The sequence below is a fragment of the Schistosoma mansoni genome, assembly GCF_000237925.1.
Source record: "Schistosoma mansoni, WGS project CABG00000000 data, supercontig 0457, strain Puerto Rico, whole genome shotgun sequence".
In the NCBI taxonomy this organism is placed as follows: domain Eukaryota; kingdom Metazoa; phylum Platyhelminthes; class Trematoda; order Strigeidida; family Schistosomatidae; genus Schistosoma; species Schistosoma mansoni.
Genome location: NW_017386286.1, coordinates 703 through 24,088, shown reverse-complemented (window position 1 = coordinate 24,088; position 23,386 = coordinate 703). Strand labels below are relative to the sequence as shown.

Sequence of the window (23,386 nt, the reverse complement as noted above, 5' to 3'; positions counted from 1 at the left end):
CTACGTGATATATTAGCGCAATACATTTTGAACAATCTGATCACATATATACTTGTCAAGAACATTTATATATAAAAATAAAAGGTCAACTAGACTGAAAATGAGGGGTAAGAATTATCAAGGATAATAATAATAAAAATAATGTAAAAACAATTTGACACTTAATCACTCTGGATAATAAACTAATATCACCAGAGTAGGTCTAAGGTGAGAACTGTTTTTGAATACACAAAGGGGGTTTGAAATGCATTGCGCTAATATATCACATAGTTCTGATAATCTTCGTCTTCTTATTACATTATCGAAATTTATCAACGGGACTAATTGCTTCAAATTTCATATTTTAGTGATTTAAATAGCGAAAAAAAGAAAATAAAATTTTTAAAACTTACGTTAGGGCGCAAATTAAATACCAATCCATCTGGTTTAGTTTAGTGTCTTTTTATTATTATAAAGGATTATATTCACTTTTGTATAACATTCAATAATTAAATTTACATCGTGGCTGACAGTTTACAAGGTAAAATAACAAAATCAAATTTAACTAAATCTGTTAATTTTTTGTAAATAAATAAATACATAAACAGAATTGTATACAATAGTAATGAAGCAATCACTTAATCAACCAATAGAAAATAGCTTGTATGTGATTGGATAATTATTCATTTCAAGGTTATTTGAGAATTAGTAACAGTTTAATTTTCAATCTAGGATAACTAATCATAATTTATAAATAAAACTTTAAATAATCTCAGATTGAAATACTGATTTACATAAAATGGATTGTTAACAGTTTTGAGATTTTGAAGAATGTAAATAAACATATAGAATATGGATACATTCCATATATAAGGAAAGATAGGTGGTGGCTAGCAGTGGAATCCAGGACGCGCGTTTCGTCCTATTTGGGACTCGTCAGCCGGATGTACCTGCATTCCAGAGTTGATTTTTCACTCTGGGACTCCTGAATTCCACTGCTAGCCGCTATCCTTCTTTGCTTATAATGCTTGTGAATTAAGGCTAAATCGAAGCAATACGCATAGTATAGACATATGCCAATAAGAGACTGATCAATTGCATTCCTAAACATCAATGAGAATATTCAAACAAACAATACCAAGTGAATATTCCATATATTTATGAAAATTTAGTGTTTATTAACAAACCGACTTGAATTGTTAGAATAAAACAACAATATGACAATAAAAAAATTTATTTAAGGTGTTTCCAGTTATTAGAGAAATCAATTTATTCTTTCTTTACACAATCAGATTTTGGAAGATGCATGGGAGGAAGCATATAATTTGTAATTTTTGTCGTAGTGACAAAAAAGAGAGGACCAAACAAATTCAAACAGAATATGAACTATGATAAATGCTAAGTTGTTCTTCTTTGTTTTTTTCTATGACTGCTTTATTTTTAAGAGAAGCCCAAGTATATTCTGATTGCTACGTAGATATACTGTTCAAAGTTAACGTATTTCACTTTGAAGCTCATTCTTTATATCACATTTATTTTAACACTAAGATTATCACATACTTGTGTGTGCTTATGAACAACATAACTCATTAAAATGGATTATATTATTATATCAGTTTAAATATTTATTGCTTGTCTGTCTGGGTCATTGAGAACGTGAACTATTTTATTTTGATTACAGTTTTAGATCTATGTTTTTCAACTTAGTTTCTAGTAATTAGTCTGAGTTACTCTGTATAAAGAAATTAAAACCAGTGAATTGGAATAAATTCATCTTTAAATAAAGCAACAATTATCTAGCGTCAATAATGTGTCACTGTATCAACCCTCATCGTGCTGGAATTTTAATAATTGCAGCTCTTTGGTTAAACTTTTAAATGTATGTTGAAGTCAGTCAATAATAAATTAACAGCTATTCAAATGAAAGTTTCTGCTTCTCTATTTGAAGTAGCTTTTAGCCATAAGGAAAAGTAGCATTTTAGTGTATATCGCTTGTCATATACTGCTACTGAAAACTGAATAGGTAGATGACATTTAACTAATGACAAGTATTTTGATACTATGAGTTTTGAAATTGTTTAATAACGATTATCATAGTGAAAATATGTAACATTAAAATATTCGTTCTTAATCTAGAGTATCATAATAATCTTCATATGTCCTAGATTACATTCGATGTCTGCTGATGTCTATAAAGTAGTTCGTTCCTACTTCACTTTCTAAGCACTGACCATTTGAAATCGGAACGAGAAAAACATTTAATTAAAATAAATTCTTAGTATGCTGGTTTTAGAATCAGAAGACAGTATTGAAGAGTTGTTAAATCTTTAATTGACTTTTTTCATGCATATGAACAATGACAGACACGAAAAATAATCGGTCAAAAATTCTTAGTTAAGAGCATTCTAAAAATGTTGAAGAATTTCTACAAGTATTTCATATAGATAGATTAACAATCAGTAGATGAGTCGACAAAGACCCGATCTACCAAAGTTAATCAATTATATGACCGAAGGTCGAATGAACAAGATGGTAAGCTTGAATACAAGGGTAAATAAAGACAATGAAGCCTGGGAAAATAATCAATCAAAGACATGACCACTATCACGAACTGGTTTAACGCTTATGGAATAACCAAGAACTTCATTTAAAAAAAAATGAAAATAAACGTCGATGACGTGATAGGATCAAAAAGAAAGGTCCACAATTCAAAAAATTGTCTGTTTACAATCGCTTAAAAGTGTCTACATACAATACCATAAAAAGTTGATACCATTGTAATAAAATCTCCAGGCAATCATAATACCATTTACCCAATGTGACAGAATATAACAGTTTACATATGAAACTCTCATGAGTTTATAATAAAGCATGGATCTCACTATGTTTTAATGGTGATTTACTACTTCATCAATCTCAACTTATGTAATGTCAATCAGGCTTCAAATCTTATGAAAATTTTTTACAAATTCACCTCAAAACTGTTAGTTACCGATTTAAATATTTTTGTAAACGTTTTCTAATCTAACAATATGATGCTGACATATAATTGATTTCATTACCAAAGATTACTTTCCAATAATTTTCATTTTTCTCCTAGACGACAACAACGAGCTGATATATAAGCTTTAAATATAATCAATTTCTTTAGATGGAATGTATTCCATTTGTTTTGATAATACAATCAAATGAGTAATTCATATTACATATTCAAACAAATGAAGTAATCTGATATCATTAATAAAAATCTATCAATTATTTTAGTAAATATTTTTCATATTTATTAAGAGACATTGAATTTTGCACCATAGATACTATCCACAAAAATATTTGTTACATACCACTATTATATAGCAAATATTGATACATAGAATTTGAAATGCAAGCAATTTTAATTCATGTTTCTATGATCACAGAATGATACATAAAACAAAATAAGAAAATACATTGATTTACAATTTTCTTTCATTAATTATGTTGTATCAAGTGCCTAATTATTCATATAGAAAAAAATGGTGAAGGAAAGTTTTGAGGTCTATTGAAGAATTGATTGTCAGTTAACTATTACCCTCTTAAATGCACGCTTTTTTTTCAGTAATGTAATTAATGCTTACACTTATAAATAATTATTGAATTTATACAAAATCATCAATCGATATAAATTAGACCACCATTGAAAACCCGGAGACACTGAACAACCATGTTGACTCAGTATGAGACTATTTAACAACGAGCATCCACAACCCTCCTTGTAGGAGTTGGAATCGGAACTTTTGGTCACACGCACGAATGCTTAACATCTAAACTAATGGAACCAGGTTCAAATGGTATATCAGCATGGCTTCAATCAATCCATAAATGCATAGAGATAATTAATAAATGCTCACTAGTAACTAGCTTCGAGAGGAAACACTCAGAATTTTGATGATAAGCTGTGACCAATGGAGCTAAAGAGTGTCATGTATACGGAAAGCACCTACTGAAAACAATGAAAGATAGTCACAAAATATGATCAATTGATTGTATCCCTGTTCAATGGTCTAGAGGTTAGGCGTTCGCACATGTGAAATCTGTCGAGGGTTCGATTCTCGTTTGTAGAGTTGTGGATTCTCATTAGTGAGGAATCGTACACTAGGACGAAACGGCCGTAAAGTTCTTCAAGTTTTTCAATGATTGCTTAACTAAGGTTTGTTTTTGATTTAATTCGCCTTATACCATACTAATAATAAAACTTGATTGGAAAAGATTATATCGTTCTATAACTAAGTTATCGATCATTAGCAAAAGTTTGTCATCATAACATTGACTAAGAAGAATTAACTTAAGTCATTAATATTCTGATTTCTGCAGGGTACTTGATTCAAAGTTAATTATCTCGCATACTTATGATTTCATCAGCAGACAACATCCCACACAATAATATATATGACTACGAATGAGATTGTTTCAGTCTGACCTATAATTTTATTAATTATGTAAACACGTTTTCAGTTCAGCTTGACTTGTGCAGATTTTGTGTTTTTTTAATCAGAAGATAGATTTTATCAGAGACTGATATAAGCTAATCGCGTGTAGGTGGATATCTCAAAGATTTGGTGATTTGTGAAGTTTACACAGAGTTGTCTCTTCCTGCCGACAAGAAACACTTAATTATTAGCAAACTTGACTAGTCTTTCTCAGTAATGTAGTTAACAAAATAATCGGTGGAATGCAGTTAGCATTGGAATTCAAGAAGCCCATTTCGTTCTGTTTGAAAATAATCGGGTGGATATACCTGCATCCCGGAGTTGATTTTAATTTCGGGACTCAAATCCAGTACACCATACTTAACTACTGAGTCCAGAAAGCTATTTGGATAGTCATCCACTTGTGTAATCAGTATAGCTCTCCATTCAAATTGAAGTGGTTTGAATTATCTTTTCTTGTTGATATTTTGATTGAGATTTGTTCACCCCTTATTAGGACATGTGGAGATAAGTCATTTCTGTGTAGCATTGTGAAGACTGTATCTGGAACTGGTCAGTGATATCAAACTGTTTCAAACGATAAAAAGAGTAGTTTTCAACAATAAACGTCGAAATTCCTGTAATCATTTGTTATCAGATAAACAGATCCCTGCAATTTAATGTTATTCACATGAAGATAACTGAATAAAATCAATTGACAAATGTTTTACTTAGTTTTTTAAAAAGTAACTTTGAAGTTTAAGTAAGTGTTGTCTAGATTAAATAATGAAATTACCATCAAGATTTTGTAGGAAAAATAAAATAAATATGTCAGAGAGTGGTTTTGTGGATATTATAATAATTTAATAGTTGAATTTATTAGTCAGTTGAAGCTAGACCACCATAGATTGGTTGAAGTTAGACAATAACACCATTGGACGCCGGCTCAGTGGTCTAGAGGTTAAGTGTTCGCACGCGAGATCGATAGGTTCTGGGTTCGAATCCAGCGAGTAGGGCCGTGGATGTGCACCGGTGAGGAGTCCCATGCTAGGACGAAACTGCCATCCAGTGCTTCCAGGTTTTCCGTGGTATTTTGGATGAGATCGACTCATGGATGCAACTATTAAATAAATATGTATAACGGCGAGACTATGATTCATGGACGAACCAATGAAATTAAAGATAGTAAGTACTAGATTTTGGAGAGAAATTCATTCATCTATATAGTTAAATGGAATATTTTGCGTCCTACCTGATGTCAGTTCGTAATGAAAACCCTAACCCTAGACACGACTCTTATTCCTAAGCCTAACTTTTAAATCTAAATCCTAATCTTAACTCACTATACTAATTAATAACCCTCTTTTGACCTTCATAAGGAGGTGAGTTTTCTCAGGGTCACCTTAGTATAGATCAAAGGTCATCCATAAATTACAGTCTCACTATAGCCTTATGTAGGTTAAAAACACTAAAGCTATTTTATGTATCGTATGTATAATTGAAAGAGGATTTTAGACTTGTTATTTGATCAGTGAATAGGTTTTTAAAATGTATTCTTTAGACAGTATACTTTTACGAAAACTAACTTATCAACCTATCAGTTAGGGTTTTTGACATTAACATCAATCTAGTATTCTTGCCTCATAAATACGAAAATCCTAAGAGAAGGCACGATTTAGTAGTCTGAGTCACAAAAACCAACATCAGTAGAGGAAAAAAAGACTATATAATAAAACACAAAAGGTGCTCAACACGAGGAAAAAATCAAAATATACCTAAGGAGTAAGATAAGCTTAGTAAGAACAGTTTTAAGACAACAATAAATACTCAGAACATCATTGAAATATGAAAACAAATTAAAACTAACGTGTGAAACATAAATCACGGTTAATATGATTAGCACTTGGTGATCAAGAGCGGTAACCACCAAGGCGACTTAAAACTCTGCAAGCAGGTATATTTAGAGAATCTTTCAAATTTAATGGATGAACACTATTATTAACAAAAACTTGTGTCAGAGAATAAACCAAATATATGAAAACATCCTAATCAAAAAGTAAATATGGGGTATGGGTTATATTAACTTTGTATTACCTAAAGATGAGTCCTAAAAAATATTGAAACTTGAGTTTCATCAGAGAAAATTATAAAAGGAAAAGAGAATTACTGCGAATTGAAGTGGATACTTGATTGGTTCTCTATCAGTTTGTAATCTAAGCGTAGAACTAAAAAAAATAAACAATGTCAATTTTTTACAACTTATTTCGTGGAAACAGTGTTAGGTATCATTTCAATCTTAAGCACAATCATTTAAGCTCTTATATAAGCAAAAATTATTTTAAGACTGGAAGCTCACCTGATGTTTTTGATCAATCCATGATGGTCTTGATTCCAACCATTCTTCAACTTCCCGACAAAGATCAGAAGGTCTACTTATTTTCGGAGAACTAGTGTTGCTCACCGGCTGAAATTGAGTAAAAACGAAGATATTATCGTTTTATTATATAAATGTGATGGTAAACAATTAGACCATACAATAATAATAAGACGGAAATCAAAGTAAATATTCTCTATAAAATTATCTTCAGAAAATGATGCTCTAAAAGTGACCCTGTAACGAAAACAATGTCATAGTATACGAACAGAGCAAAAACAATCAAATGAACTAAAGAAGTGACCAGCAATTACATGACTCATTTCATTTTCTACATAGGGATTTTGCTCCTCAATTATGAAAATATTGGACCTAGAAAACAGTGTGGTCGAAGGAGATGGTGTTAAGTCAGTTTAAAATGTCCAATAAAAGACACCAAGGAATAAGTAGACTTTAGTTTCAGCATCACTAATTATAAATTCTTAGAACTGGTGAAACTCATGTTTGCTGTGATATACACAACCAAATTCAGTCTACCTACACAACTGGGAAGACTAGAACTTTCATGATACATGTCAATTAGTCGCTGATTATGTTGGGTTTGATATAAACGTTTATTAATCCTGCTTGTTACTTATTACATCCGTTTACTAAGTGAAAATATTGACAAAGTCAGATGAACGGAATAAGAAATAATATTCATCACAGTGGATAGTTTAACCATGTAGATATAGTTTCAGAGATACGAATTGGATCGAAGCGTGAATAACACTAAATAAAGATAAGGAATAAATGGAATTGTACCACTGCGATATAATTTGGAGTGTGTTACCCAACACCTTTAACCATAGATCACAACAATCGTATATGTTTTAGATTAGAAGTTTGCATATACCACTATGGGTCATTTCTACAGTCGATATCTTCGCTTCCTCACACCTAGCGTCCATTCAGCCAATTATAATGACAACCAGTAGTATTTAACCTCGTATGTATTTGTTAAGCATATTCCCAACTTCCTGATTTAACAGTTTACGAGTTCACTAATTGAATTTCACTTCAAAATTTCGAGCCATGATTCAACGAATTAAGATAATTACTCTCTGATCGAAAATATGTGAAAAATATAAAAAAATTTCGAGAGCTACAAATTTTTCATACTGCTGACAAATTATAAAAGTTACCTAACAAATATGACAATATGATGATTCATTTTATTTCGACAATTATGTTTATTATCTAAATCATGAAGAGACAGATGCAAAAAACAATATGATAAAATAAGAAAGTCATCTACACAACTGTGTTTAATATTCACTCGGAGTCCTGGATTTCACTGTTAGCCACTATCCATCTTCGTGTTTAATATTGTTATAACTGATGATATTCATTCATAGTTTTTCTATCATTCGACGTGATGATTTTCTCAATACTCTCTTTGAAATTCCACCAAAACTCTTATGTACATCATAAAATATTTATTTTGAAATAGTTTCTAACCGATAATATAGATTAGTTCAAAATAACACCATTAAACTTATATAAGTCAAACATCAAGCTTATTAAATTTTTGTATTAACTTATATAACAAAAGTTGTTAAAAGTCCATTAAATAGTACTGGGATCAAATACTTGTAAATCGATAGGAAATTTGCGCCATTTACTCAAGCCAAATATATACATGTCACAAATAATAAACGAATACTGGGGTTAAATGTTTCCTGTGTTAATTAGTTTAAATGATTAATTATTACTATCACAAACCATATAGTGTTCTGCTAAACACAATCAAATTATTAACTAGCTTCAAATAGGAACTAAATTAAAAGTGTGGAAATATTTAGAATCAAAACCAATAAGAAACAATCGTTATATTCAGAACAGTATTCTTTCAGCGAAATTTTTATATTCAATTTTAGAAATGGTCCTAAATAACTAGAATTTACTTCTTACTACTAGTTTTATATTCAGTAGTTCATTCCATTGACCGAAATTGTTTAGGACATCGATAACGCAACCTAAAAATCATTGACAGGTTCGAAACTAACAATGAACAGCTGTCCAGCACTTTGAATTTCAATGGTTTTGGTATCGGTCAAGGATAAAACGTAATTGCAGGAAAAATCTACATATTTTTTTACTTTCATATCGGAAATTCTTGTACAAGTAAATTAGAATGAAGCACAGTTTTAATCGAACATTTGCTTTAGTCATGAATTGTATACTCTTCCAAATCTGGAATTAATGACTAATTTCTCTTTAAATTACTTCTTTAAGTTACTCCTTTTAACATCGAAATCGATTGAATTCTATAACATAATAGCTAAGAGTAATTATTTCATTACGAGGGGTAACAGGCGTAAGTAAGTAAATAAGTAACGAGTTTGAAAGTATAAAATACAATCATAAATTTAATTGAATCAGCTGCTCATTCGGTTTTATATTATGATGACAATAATTTACGATATGTTTTCTTATTAGATAAGACCAGGAAAATAATATCCGTTGATACTTATTGTTATATTATATCTATTATTATTAATAATAATAGTCGTCGTAGTGACTCGTTAGAATGTCTTATACGAACTTTAAACTAATACTAATAAACCATATATTGTGGAACTAATGTGTCATTTTTACCTTGCTAATAATATTCCATTCATCATTTTAGGTAGCACTGACCTATAAATTTATGCCTTATATGCGTGTCTACATCGATTATATGTACTTACTTTCATGGGATATGATCATCAACTTGCATATATCATACATCGACAGATCAAAGCATGAATCTCTTTATGTATATCTGTTTTTATTATTTACTCTAATTGTTGTCCATCTATTAGCTAACATAACTTTTTTAAACTATACAAGCTGAGTCATTAGGTTAGTTGATGAGTTATTGTATTGCCAATCCTTATCGCTTTATCTATTCACCCACCATCTGTTTACTCTTTATATGTATATTTGAAAGAAAAATATCTAAAACACAACTTCTATTCAAATTTTTACTTTACGTTGTCAAATGACGAAATCAGTCAACATTATGTTTACGAGGTTAGATAAGGATTTATATTTCATTCTCATAATTCATCACCAATCAGAGTCAACTCAAGACTATATTCTTACTCAACTATTTAAATAAATAGAACCATATACAACTCTACAGTTAGATTAGGAACTTGGACATACTATCTTTTTCTATCCCAAAAGAAGTGACAATCATCATAATTACTTTATGACTGATTATTGTGTTTACAGAAAGACAAAACACTTTGGATTGTTATATGTTGTAACATTAAGCATTAAAAATTCATTTAAACGTTTATCGATCAATGAAGTTTCAAATCTTTATTATGCAAAACGTAGTTCATAAAACTTACAATATCTAATGAAAGAGAACATTCCATAAATTTACTTTGATCAGCTTTCTTCCTAATTTGAATAGGTGAACCCCATTCTGGCATCTTTTTATCTGATGTTGGAAAGTCTTTGGAAGTTATCAGTTCCTGTAAATAAAAAATGTTATTTCCAAGTAAATTTATCGAAATCTCCAAACAGTATTTTGATACTTTTGAATATAGAACTTAATTCTCTAGTCAGCATATAATGGTTGACAATGACAAACAAACGAGAAGCTAAGAGATTTATTTAGAAACTAATTATTTGAAACATATCGATTCATCACAGAAAGTGGTGACAGTTGTTCTAAGATTCAAATTCACCATCAATCCCTTCAGAAACTAGATGACTATTCATCAGAGTATTGAGTTACAATTCCCCCTTGTAATTAAGTATGGATCACTATAAAACAGATTGAATTTGGAGTATTGGAGTAAATCATACTAGTGAGTCTTAAGCAGAAGGAAACATAAGTATTTAATTCCAGTGATATATACTACTGAATATATTTCATCATTTTGTAGTTTTCACGATTACTTAATCATTCAATCCTGATTCAAAGAACTTACAATGGAATGATTCTGAGCCAACCAATGATCACAGTCATCATGAGGTTCCTGATCAAGTAAGTGGATCCTAGCGACAACTACTTAGACCAATAGTCAATAACTTCATGCAGTGATGTCATGCCATGATTTGGTAGTCTCTAGCTTCTGTACCAGAAAACTTCATGAGTTGATGTAGGCAGGGTCAAACCATCCATAACACTTGTTCTGACCACCTTAGTCAAAAACCCTCAGTCCATGAATATTCTCTACTCTCAATGATCATGTTTCTCAGTGATGGAACAGTACAGATATGACTACTGATTGCCAATATATTCGTCCTTCAGTTGATAGATAGACATTTAGCATACAGTAAGTTATTAAGCTGACTCCTTAGCTTGGTTATAATTTAAACATAAATTTTTGGACTCAACCATTTACAAATAAATGTCTGTATAATATATAACCAATAAAATTACCTCTTTTCTTTGGATGCTCGCATAATAAAACCTGCCGAGAATGGATTATGATTCATTTAGCTGATAAGTGATAAATTACTTGTTACTTGCACACAACTTAAATATTCTTAGAATTGAATATTCAAAATAGATTTGAATCATTCAAATATACAAAGTTCTCAAAAGTGGAAATTCTATGAATCTGGGATTAGTATTAATTTCATCACGACAATTACTGATCGGAAATGCTTATACTACTTACCAGTAGTCAAACTCTGTCACTGCACTTTTGGTAAATATAGTTCAGTTGATATAGTTTATTTACATTCACTTAAGATATGAATACAATACATTTAGAATATCATAAGAGTACATAGAACTATTAATCTAGTTGTCAATCTGAAATAAGCAGTTTGGTTGTTTTCCAGAAGTAATTAATAGCTACGTACACCATTGGATGCCGGCTTAGTGGTATAGTAGCTAAGTGTTCACATGCGAAATCGAAGGTCCTAAGTTCAACTCCTTGATCCGCACTTGTGCGTGCACACCGCTAGGAATCTTCATACTAGGGCCAAAGGCCCATTCAGTGCTAACAGGTTTCAATAGTGGTTTAAGTAAAATCAATTCGTGATTCAAAATATGAAAATATTAATTAGTTTATAACTAACAGTATAAAACATAAATTAATAATGGATTTTCATTCACCGGATATTTCAATAAAAATAACTGATTTGAAAAATACAACATTATTAAAGTTACTCGCAGTGAATTACAAATTTGTATCGTTATCTCTTTATATAATTAAAGACACACCATTCGTTTTTTATTTTCTTCTTCAGCTCTCCTTAGCGCAGCCTCAAATTTAGTTTTTGGTTCTGTTCCTTTTACAATATCTTCATCTCCACTATCATCCCATTCGTTTAGGTATTTAAAAGTTTTTTCTTTAGCATTCTGAACTTTAGAGGAAATAGGTTGACATGACTGAATATTATGTACAGATGAACAACTTTTTTGACAAAATAGAAAATCTGATTCAATCAAGTCAAATCCACCCTGAAAATATTGAATATAAGAAAAAAAATCAAGTTGACGATGATCAGTCAATTATTATTTAGTTGTTAATACACTCGAACTGATTCTCCATTATGTGTATTAATTAGCTCTAAAAGCATTCATATACTTAGAAATATATGAGAATTTATTTTCAAACAAACGACATTTTATATAATTGAAATCATGAGTCAATTGAAGCTAGACCATCATGAAAAACCTGGAAGCACTGGATGGCTGTTTCGTCCCATTGCGAGACTCCTCAGCAGTGCGCAAAGGTCTATATAAGCATAAGTGATGTCGTAAGCTGAAATGAAGTTGCCGGAACGTTTCAGCGTAACTACATTCAGTAGTAAATTCTCATAGTTGTATGTCAAGTATGGTTCTCAGATTTTCAATCTTTTATCTATGAAAAAGTTGAAATACTAGTATTAGAAGCAATTTAAGATGTCGGAATCCAACTTAACTTCACAGATTTATTGTTTGGTGTACTAGTCAAATTTACCCTAGTTATAACAAGTAGTGTTAAGTCGTCGGTTTATGGTAACTTTGTTTATAAAAAGACTACTCAACTTAAAATATTACTCTTTCAAATCATGTAGCTAGGGGATCTTTTAATATATTTTGTAGTTTTTCGAAGATCATATAAAGATGAGTTGTCTAACTTACACTGATAATTGTACGCCCAAACTAAAACTTCTACCAATGGTTTTAATATTTATGAATAGATGATGAGCATTATTATTTTAGGAATTTCACTTTCAGTGCAAATGAAATATCAGTTTACAATTCATCAATTGTCAGCTGTAGTAAAACCAACTGTTTTAAACAATTTATTTATGCAGAAATTCCTATTACAAATGGTTTGTATACAGTTGATGGTCGAAACAGGAGAAACGATTGACCGAAAACCATTCTTTTAAGTATATATTGTAGGACTAAAAATTTATAACGACACTGTACTACTGTCGAAAGTTAAAGATAACTAAAATAACAACTCAGACAACAAATGTGATATTTGTCTTCGTTAGTTTACAATATTTGGTTGCTCTTAGTAATAAACCACTATAGAAATGATCGAGATAGAACTCAATGCCCTCAGTTGACCAAAGGTATAATCAAATATTATGGTGACAGATTAAAATCAAAACACAAAGTTTGTGTATATAAAGATTTAGTATGATAACGAAACCAAGAGTTCTAATATATCAGTGGTAACATGTATTTATTACTCAAATACTATAGGTGGGTCACCCAATTTGTTTAAAAACTGAGATGACATGATACTAAATGACTCAACTATTTGGCCTGATATTACTATTTTTGAGTTTAATCTCAATATACTACTATTGTACTATAATGGAATTGTAATTCTGTGACTGTAATAAACTCTAAATTAATTCATATGATCTATATATTTCTACATTTCACCATTATAAACATACAGATATATATCAAAGTAAAAAAAGACAGTAACAGTAGACAAGATACCGAGTAATTACACTTATAACACTAGAATTCAAATCAATGTAAACTAGTTTCATTTAGGTAATAGTAACGAGAACAGTTTAGTCTTTTCTCACAGACATTAAATTTATTTAGATTAATTGTTTAACTTGTAAATTTGTGTACAAAAACACAAACATATACATGATAACTAAACTTTCATACATAGTAGCCATAACGCGAAATAATGTGTAAATAGATTTGTACATACATAAAAACAAATAGCTAATAGATAACAACATTCCTTGAACAATTGTTGTTCACGAACTGTATACACAACGACATCTTATCCTGTTAACTAGACAGTTGAAAAACAGTTTCGTTTAACACATAGAAATCGGTAGAAAAATAGCTGTTTGTAAGAAAACTCATGTTTTATTCTTATGATCATTGATTGCAATGTATTGTATTATTACATCATGTGTAATTTAGTTTGTAGATTCGAATAGCACTTTCTCCTAATACATTGTGAAAGTCGCATAAAGTATAATACATTGATAACTGGAGGGAATTTGATTCATTTGAATTAAATCACATATCATGTTTGACAGTCGACTATATAACAACTTGATCGATAGAATTCAATAAGTATGAAACAGCTAGATAAACATGATATTGATCACCACTTAATGATCAATCAACCGTGAATTAGGTAACATCTAGTACAGTATAACTTAGGGTATAAAATAACTGTGAGTTGCCTAACCATTCAATTTTAACAGGAATTAACGAATGATCATACACATATTCATTGTATTTATTTTATTATCACACGGAAGTTGTTCTACTAGCGAAACGTCCGTATCCAAGATTCACCTTTTAGTGATGTTTAATAAGAGCTGTTCCATCTGCTATAGGACAAATAGGAACACCTTTTGAAAAAAAACACTACAAGATATCAACGAATTATCGAAACCTTTGCAATTAAAATACAGAAAACATGTTATTTGTTTTATTCAATATCATACCCAGTTATATCCACATTGTCGTTACTACAACATTACTTCCATAAGAACCTTTTAGTTTGAATAGGTCTTTTAAAATATCTTCAGAACTGAGACAATGAATAACCTGATTTATTTCTAATTAAGAACAGTAACGTGGATTTTAACAGGTTTTTTCGAGAGTGACATATGTACAATATATATTATACCTATCATATTTATGTTATTATACTCATGTTAGTCAGACTAATTAGACAAGATTGTAAGGCTGTACATCCTTAAAAAATAAATCAATAAAATATCTGATTTATTTCATTTCCCCTTGCCGGTTATAATTCTTTTGTACTTACAGTTTCTTGGATCAAAAATGTATTGTAAATAGCACATGTGCTAATGACAAACTGATCAGCAGAAGCTTTAACAAAGATTTCATATTCATTTTTAACAAATAACTGCTGGTGTTACATACTACCTTTACCTGCAAACATAAATAGCATACACAACAACATATAATCCTCAGACTGTTTTATTTTAGATAATTAACTTTACTATAAACAGCTTTCTGATTTAAAGTCAATAAATCCTTCCTCATTCAATATCAGTTTATGTTAGAAACTAATTTTGAAACAAATAATATCCTTACAACATTAAGACAAAAGATAATCTGTTCGTCAACTGAAGTCATCTGTAAGTAGCATAACACGGTCTAAGATACTAAACCACATCAGTATGGTGAGACGGAATCATCAGGTTAATTATGTATCTCCTTAGCTTATGAAAATCTCTACACATATATATTCAATATAGTAGTTGAGTTACAGTCACATACATATATTATCGAAAGAGAATATTGACAATAATGCTGGAAGGAGATTAGATGTTTAAAGAAAGTAACAAGAAAGCCTATCACATAAATAGGATACCTGATAACATTTATAATCATATGTCATAATCTTTTTTAAAGTTGAGAAAGTGGTTTGTTAGAAATGAACCCTTCCTTAGTCTTATGATAACTGACTAACTTAATAGTTTAGGGAAATTTTTATATCAGTTAGATACATATCAAATGTTTTCTGATAATTTACTGTTATTTAAAGAATCTGTCCTCTGGTTTCACAAAAAATAGGACAAACTGATAAAGTATTTGATCATTTGAGGAAATCCCGTGGTAAATTTCATTTCTGATTTTAAAAATACAATAGGAAACAAAAAGAAATGAAACTAGGGAGATAGAGAGGATGACAGATGAACAGAATAAAATTGTTTATGTTTATTGGAGTTCACCAACATATTGATACTGATTTAGTAGTGACATTTATTAAATGTATTCAATTTTAAAAGAAATTCAATCTTTCATTCGATTATAATCGAAAGAACTAATCCTCTATTCTAATCCTCATTTCTTAATGAAATAATTATAATATTTGAGCTTTCTTAATGGATGTTGGATTAAAACATTCAAGAAATGAAAGTTTCAAAAAAAACATCATAGTCAATTAGACAAACCAAATCATGATTTCGGAAGTGATGTGAAATGACTTTCTTTTTAATGGTTTTTATCCTAGATGGAACACTTATAGATCAACTATATAAAGATGAAGACCATAGTTTCTGTTTGTTGAATCAAATTCTTTCTTAGATACGTGAATAATATTTCACAAATAAATTAACAAGTTGCTATTAAACTGATAATGGTTTTTTAAGTATAATCAGTTATTTAGGTGAGACTATAATTTATGGGTGAACCAATCACATTTAAGATAGCAAATCATGGATTTCGGCTCGAAATCCATTCACTCATTTGGCTAAATACCATTTTGGTATTATAACTGATGTCAGTTCGTGATGAAAACATTAAATCTGATTCCTAACCCTAACATTCAACTGTAAATCCCCAATCTTAATCCCCTCACACTAATCTATAATCCTTATTTAACCCTGGTTAGTAGGTGAACATACCAAGATCATTTTAGCATTGCTCAAAGGTCGTCCATAAATTATAGTCTTACCGTTATTTTCTATAATTTTTTTTCTCAATTCAATTATTCTCTACTAAATTCACTTTAGAATTATGATCATTTTGATTTCAAATAAAGACATCTGTGTTTAGGGGGAAAATTCAAGGAAATGACACCAAATTGATTTTGTCCTATATACTTGACAAATTTATGTTGGACTAATTTGAAAAGAGAAAATTAGATTGTAGCTGTATTTTATGGGAATATTCCAAAAAAGTGGTATCTAACCGAGATCATGTTTAATCTTCATATATAAATATTTATTCAATATGGTGTACAAAAATGTAAAATGATGAATGGAAAAATTCAACAGAGAAGAAAATCAGTAGTCAATGTGAAGATACATTGTAAACAAAATGTAACAAATGGTTAAATAATGTTGGCAGAAAATTCATTTGTTTAAATGTTGTGTCCCGATAACAATAGTGAATGGTAACTTTGGCATCCATTTATGGACCGATATTATGCATATAATTTTTATCGTATAATTGCTAAATAAACTATTCATGCTCATGTTCCCCTTATTCTAAGCTTTATTTTGACCTATAGACTATTATTATACGATTTATCATTCTTGAGTTATCCCCAGTCTATTGATTACTGTTCCCCCTATTCACAGTCACATTTGGCTGAATCGTGTACAAATGTTATTTCCTATTTTATTGGTACGATGTGGTCAGTCTTTTTGGTATATAAACTTAGTATGTTTGAAATACAATGATTCATACCACAGAGGCTGTTATTGGTGTTCTGGACTTAACTGGCTGGGCTGGGCAGAAAGCAGGGCCGATAAGCACTCTAGACTGCTCGTACGGTTTTTGTGTGTCACTGTTCCAATAGATAATTCGCTGCTCTCTGATTGGTGGTCTTATCACGTCATACATTAACTGGGCATCCACTCGGCCACAAGATATAACAATTGGCGACGGGGATAGGACATATAACATTAAACAATAAAATCTGATTATCATTCTTCAGTTTTGATTCAAACATGACAAAGGATTCATATCATGACTTCTCTAATCTTAAATATAAATAATGGTATATAACAGTATTCACTGAGTGATTTTCTCCCTAACTTTTTACCAGGAATACATTCTCTCCTTGATAACATTTTTGTAGAATTGAACCATTTCATTATATACTTTATAAGATGTACTAATTTGATATGAAACATTCATCGTGGAAGGAAAATGAAGTTACTGTGTATATTTTTCCATTGTCATCTTTTTAGAACTCATGTCTTTTAAAATAACTGATCTTTACTGTTAATTTTGCCTTATATGCATTTTGATTTTTTTAGGAAACACAAAAGGACTTTTTTATTCAATAATGAATCTTCAGGAAAAGAAAAGAACTACGTCTTATAGTGTTATCATAAAAGAAATCAAATGAAGTTCATCGAGTAAAATAACTTACCGGTGAATCATTTGCTATATATAGATGATTATTATCTTCTAATGATGATTGCTGGATATTATCAGCTGCTTTATTTTGAGGGTTTTTTACAAGTTGTACATCTTTATAGTAAGGATTGAGAATTGAATCTGAATGATGATCTCTAGTATACTGTTCATATGAATTGTTATTGATGTTATCCTTTGGTTTTACATGAAAACTTCGAGTTCTAACTAGTGATGGATGATTACTTGCATCTGGTAATGGTCGATGTTTCAGTTTGTTGCATTTTGTTCTATCGTTTTGATGACAAGTTGTCTAGATTAAAGAATATATGAAAGACAACAAAAAACATCAAAAAATTCAATTTATGTAGGTGATTTGGTTGACTAGTTATTATTAAACAAAGTAATAATAAAATAGATTTAACAATAATAGATGTATTGTACTTGATCACTAAAGTAAATGTTACATCATAGTTCATAAACGACTATAAAGGACAGGCGAAGTTGTTAGAAAGCTCAAGGACTTAGATTTCCAAAAGTCAGTGAAGAGATTTGGATCTTAAACAATTTAAATTACATTTGCACCTATAGAGAACTTTTAGCCGAAGTAATTAGCGACAAATCGAGAAATAGTCTGTTATTAATTCGCCAAATTGTAAAAAATATCTTGGCGTCAAGGTTAGTGACATGTATAATCTCTCAAAACCTACAACCATTTTGGAACATTCAGTCAATAAATTGAATTTTTTACGAGGAAAATAACAAATGTTAGTTTTATACAAGGGAAATCAGAGTACTTTATTTTGTATAAAAAATTTATCTTTGATAAAATATAATGACGTGGACGTTTATCTGATATTCGTAAATTTCATAATGTATATGCTACTTACCCAATTAAATCCAAAAACATCATATTCACTTGTAACAAGTGAATCACAATCTTCCCAGTATCCACTACTAGCGTTACTACTTGTAATCAGCTGATCTATTGAATTGAGATCTTTTCCAAATGTGCTAAATTTATTCTTTTCAGTTGCTCTACTTTTGGTTGGTGATAATGAATTGAATAATTCTACACTATCTGAATCAATCATATGGAATTTCAAGTTTCTAATCATAAAAAACAAATGTTTTTATTTTGCTAAAATCAAGAAAAAAAGGAAATGTTAACTGTAGTTAGTAAACAAACCGTCATTGTGTGAATCGAATTCTGAAAATGGAATGGAAAGAATACGTTTGAGCATCAAAATTAAAGGACTAACGAATGATGAGATGAATCACTGAACATGATATATAACTTGGTAAATTCCTTGAGTATGAAAGTTTACATCAAAAAGTTGTATTAACCAAAACTATGTTAGGCATTTAATATAATTTGAAAACTGATTAGATTCACCTAAGAATTATTCAGCAATTGTGTTGAACCGACTATTCAATAATTTATTAGATCAGAAGTTAATATGATATTATTATTATTTAGAATGAAGTGGAACTATTTTGATCTGATTAATACACCATTTTTGTTTATTTAAACACATAAACATTGGTATGAGGAAGCATCAAGCATATATGCACCACACAAATCATTCGACTTTTGTGAGGTCTGGGATACTGCCCGTATTCATTATTCATAATAACGGAAAAAGTACTCTATAATAGATAAAACTGTGGGAAAACTACATACTGACTATTTTACAATGCAAATCAAAAAATGCCTTTAGATGTGTTTATACAACTTCTACAGATTCATTAATATGGGCAACGTATCACAAATATCTGAGATATCTTATAACTCAATATTCTAGTGAATTATAACCTTCTTCGATTTCAATTTCGTGTAGTTTCAATAAAATGGAAAGCAAATAAAAAATAATCACTAATAAAAATACTTAATAAGATCCGGTTCAAGTTCTGTAAGTGCAAAAGCTAAGGAATTTCGGAAAACATAAATACTCATAGAATCTAAACCTTTTCTGTATAGTAGAAGGATCATATTCTATTCAGCTTTCAGAATAATGGATACAAATCAAGGAAAAGTTATGAAGTTGATGAAACCGTTCGGAAACATACTGACAACCGAAATGCTGTTTGATAACATGAAATGATTAACAACACAGTGAGCAACAACAAAATACATATCTATTTCAAATATTACGCTTTTAAATTGACTATCATTACAAATTGACTAAAGTTATAATTATTGACTATTGTATCTTATCTAGCTGATCTAAACCTTTTATTCTCACAACGAAAACGAAAAGTCCTAAGCTTGATACTACCTTAGATTATAAGTGAATTCTGTTGAAAAATCAGAAACTAGAATGAAACTATTATCCAGTACCATCTAGTTTTCAATTATTTGTTCCGACTGATATGTGATCATAACCAGCATTAAATTCAAAAACCACAAAATAAATACCCAAAAATTGTCTTACATAATGTAATCGTATGTTTAAGATACTGAGTTAGAATATTCTCACATAAAACCGAATCTGAATCCTATAATGAACATTTTCTCGTTTATTAAAAGTAATCAGCCATTATTTTGATTTTCGAACTAGTTCCAATACCTTTACCTTTTTCGATTTTTTTTTCTTTTTTTTTCGTAATAAATTTTGTTTATTTACCAAAATAGATTTATTGGGTTCATTTTTATTTATTATTTTTCTTTAATGTCTAGTATGTTTAGCTTAGATGTAATAAATGTGTATAACCGTTTCAATCAGTACCGATTTTCTCTTCTCTTTCTTAACTATCTATCGGCTTATTAATTTTATATGTTTGTTTTAAACAACTGAAAACAACTAGAATTTGGACATTGAAAATTATACTATATATTCATTTCAACCTTATTAGTCGTTTTTTTACACTGTAAACATTCATAAATAATGAATCGGTTATTTATTATTTAATAATATAAAATAATAAAAATCTTTCAAAGAAATTATAGTGAAAATGAAGTTTGTATAGGTCGGTAATGCATTTGTTCCCTTCTGAAATATTTACCGATGTCAGTTCATCTAAATGATGGAAAGTTAATAAAACTACCCTATAGTTAAATTCACTTAGCATGGTTTGTTTGAATCTTCTCATTGACGTTTTAGGACTGCAACTAGTCAGTCTGTAATTGGCATATATGAATATTGAGCATATTGCCTTGATATAGTCTTAGCTCACAAGTATTATAAACAAAGATGGATAATGGCTAGCATTGGAATCCGGGACACGCGTTTCGTCCTATATCCAGCTGACGAGTCCCAAATAGAACGAAACGCGCGTCCTCGATTACACTGCTAGCCATTATCCATCTTTGCTTATAATGACTTATATTTAGTTATGTAAAGAAGTCCCATTCATATAATTATCATCATCAGATTGTTTTCATAAATAATATACTATTCGATGGAGAAATAAATATATGGAAAATAAATCAAAACAATCTATTTCTATTAATAAGAAAAATTAGTTTTAAAATTGAAGTGAACTAGTTTTTGACTTATTTCTATAATTTATTTTACCGTTATACATTTTTTGACAATTTTGATGAGACAACCATTGGAGAAAATTGTATGATTTCAACTTGGAAATAAGCAGATTTGCAGCAAACCCTATCGGTACGTTTTTGAAATTATGTTTCTTTAGGTTGGAAATATAAATTGTCAGCTAATAATCTGATAATGTAAATGTATTCAAAAGGTTACTTGACTCCATTTCTTTAATTTCCATTCCTGAAAGATTATTAATAAGCACCGTTAAGGAGTCCCAAACTAGAATGAAACAGTACGATAAGCTTCATTGATTTTCTAACTAAGATGATTAACAGCATTAGGTTGTAGAGATTGCTTACTTTTATTATGACTAAGAACCCATCTGTTACACAACCAGTGAAAACCTGGAAGAGCTAGTGGGTTGTTTTGTTCGAGTGGGAGACTCTCCAGAAGTGCACTTTCAAGAACTTAATGGCCGGTAGTGAAGTCGTGGATGCTCACTGTTGAAAACTCTTACACTTGGGTGAAACAACATCTAGCGCTTACAGCTTTTCATTCGTTACTTAACTGAGATCAGCCTCAATAAAACCAAAAAAAAACAGTCATATCTACAATAAACAAGTTCCACAAACCTACAAGAAATGACACTGGATTGGCTGAAAAGTAACCATTTCATGAAATACGTAGGTTGATTTCATTCTACAACTGATCCGGTTTCAAACACCAATAAAACTTGTCAAGAAGATAATAAAACTAATATTAATATAATAAAAGAGTAATAGATTCACATTATTCATATATATATATAGACTGAATAGGAATGTGTATAAAACTCAATCATACATAATAAGTTTCACCTTCTTATACTTATCTTTATGCAATAATATTCATCGGTAAGTACTATTCATATATTCAATAAGTACCCCATTAAAATCTAAATTTTATAAAATAACATGTTTAACAGTAATTTGAATTGTACATCATAGTATTTGTCCGGAATTGAGTGACAGTAACAAGTATAACTCACCATAAGTGACCTAGAATTATAATATTGCTTAAAAATTTATTATGTAATCTTCATGATATATATAGATATATAAGCTTCTATTCAAGTGTAATCATATTAGATAACAAACACGTTTATGGCAATCTTCAAATATGTCCTACATTTATAAAACTTGCATTATTACAGACAGTTATAGATATAAAACTCATAAGGGAAAATATTTCAACTGTTTTATATTCAGACAAGTATACTTGAATATAAAGAAATGAAAATAACTATTTAATGAGATATTGATCAGTTAAAATACTCTGAAGATGTTATCTTTTCTTCTGCTGCTCTTCATTCCATTTCAATGGTAGTTGAACTAAATAACGAGGACTTGAAAAAGGATTTTTTTGAAGTCGTGAATAACACTATGAATGTTATCCATCTGTTAAGTAACCGAATAAACACGAATACGCAATGAAATCAAATGCTCATTCTAAAGGTGGAAGTAGTCGACAAGAAACCCTGGGATCTAGGTTTCGTGCTATTCGACACTCATCAGCGAGATCTTGAAGAGACTAATGCTCCCTGCAAGATTCGGTCTCGCATCAACCGGCTTGACAGTGAGAGGCTTTATCACTGAGCTATCCAGACCATGACTAACTTTTTGTATGATTGAAGTTTATTTACAACTAACTGATCACTACAGAGTGACCAATGTTATTTATGTCAAGTTACTACACAGCGATCCATCAATTGTAAACCAATATTTCGTTAATAGAT

At 30.0% G+C, this 23,386-nt stretch overlaps 1 protein-coding gene across 1 annotated transcript in view; it reads right to left on the bottom strand.

Moving 5' to 3' along the window:
- Smp_199770 (schwannomin interacting protein, putative) overlaps positions 1 to 19,242 on the bottom strand; it is a gene marked incomplete at both ends in the record, with an annotated part of 19,756 nt that extends 514 nt beyond the window's left edge. Inside the window, 5 exons of the mRNA XM_018797931.1 lie at positions 6,781 to 6,888; positions 10,182 to 10,307; positions 12,017 to 12,256; positions 18,141 to 18,437; positions 19,015 to 19,242. Coding sequence (XP_018644750.1) covers positions 6,781 to 6,888; positions 10,182 to 10,307; positions 12,017 to 12,256; positions 18,141 to 18,437; positions 19,015 to 19,242 — 999 coding nt within the window. The remainder of the gene's footprint in view (positions 1 to 6,780; positions 6,889 to 10,181; positions 10,308 to 12,016; positions 12,257 to 18,140; positions 18,438 to 19,014) is intronic.
- Between the last annotated feature and the right edge of the window lie 4,144 nt (positions 19,243 to 23,386).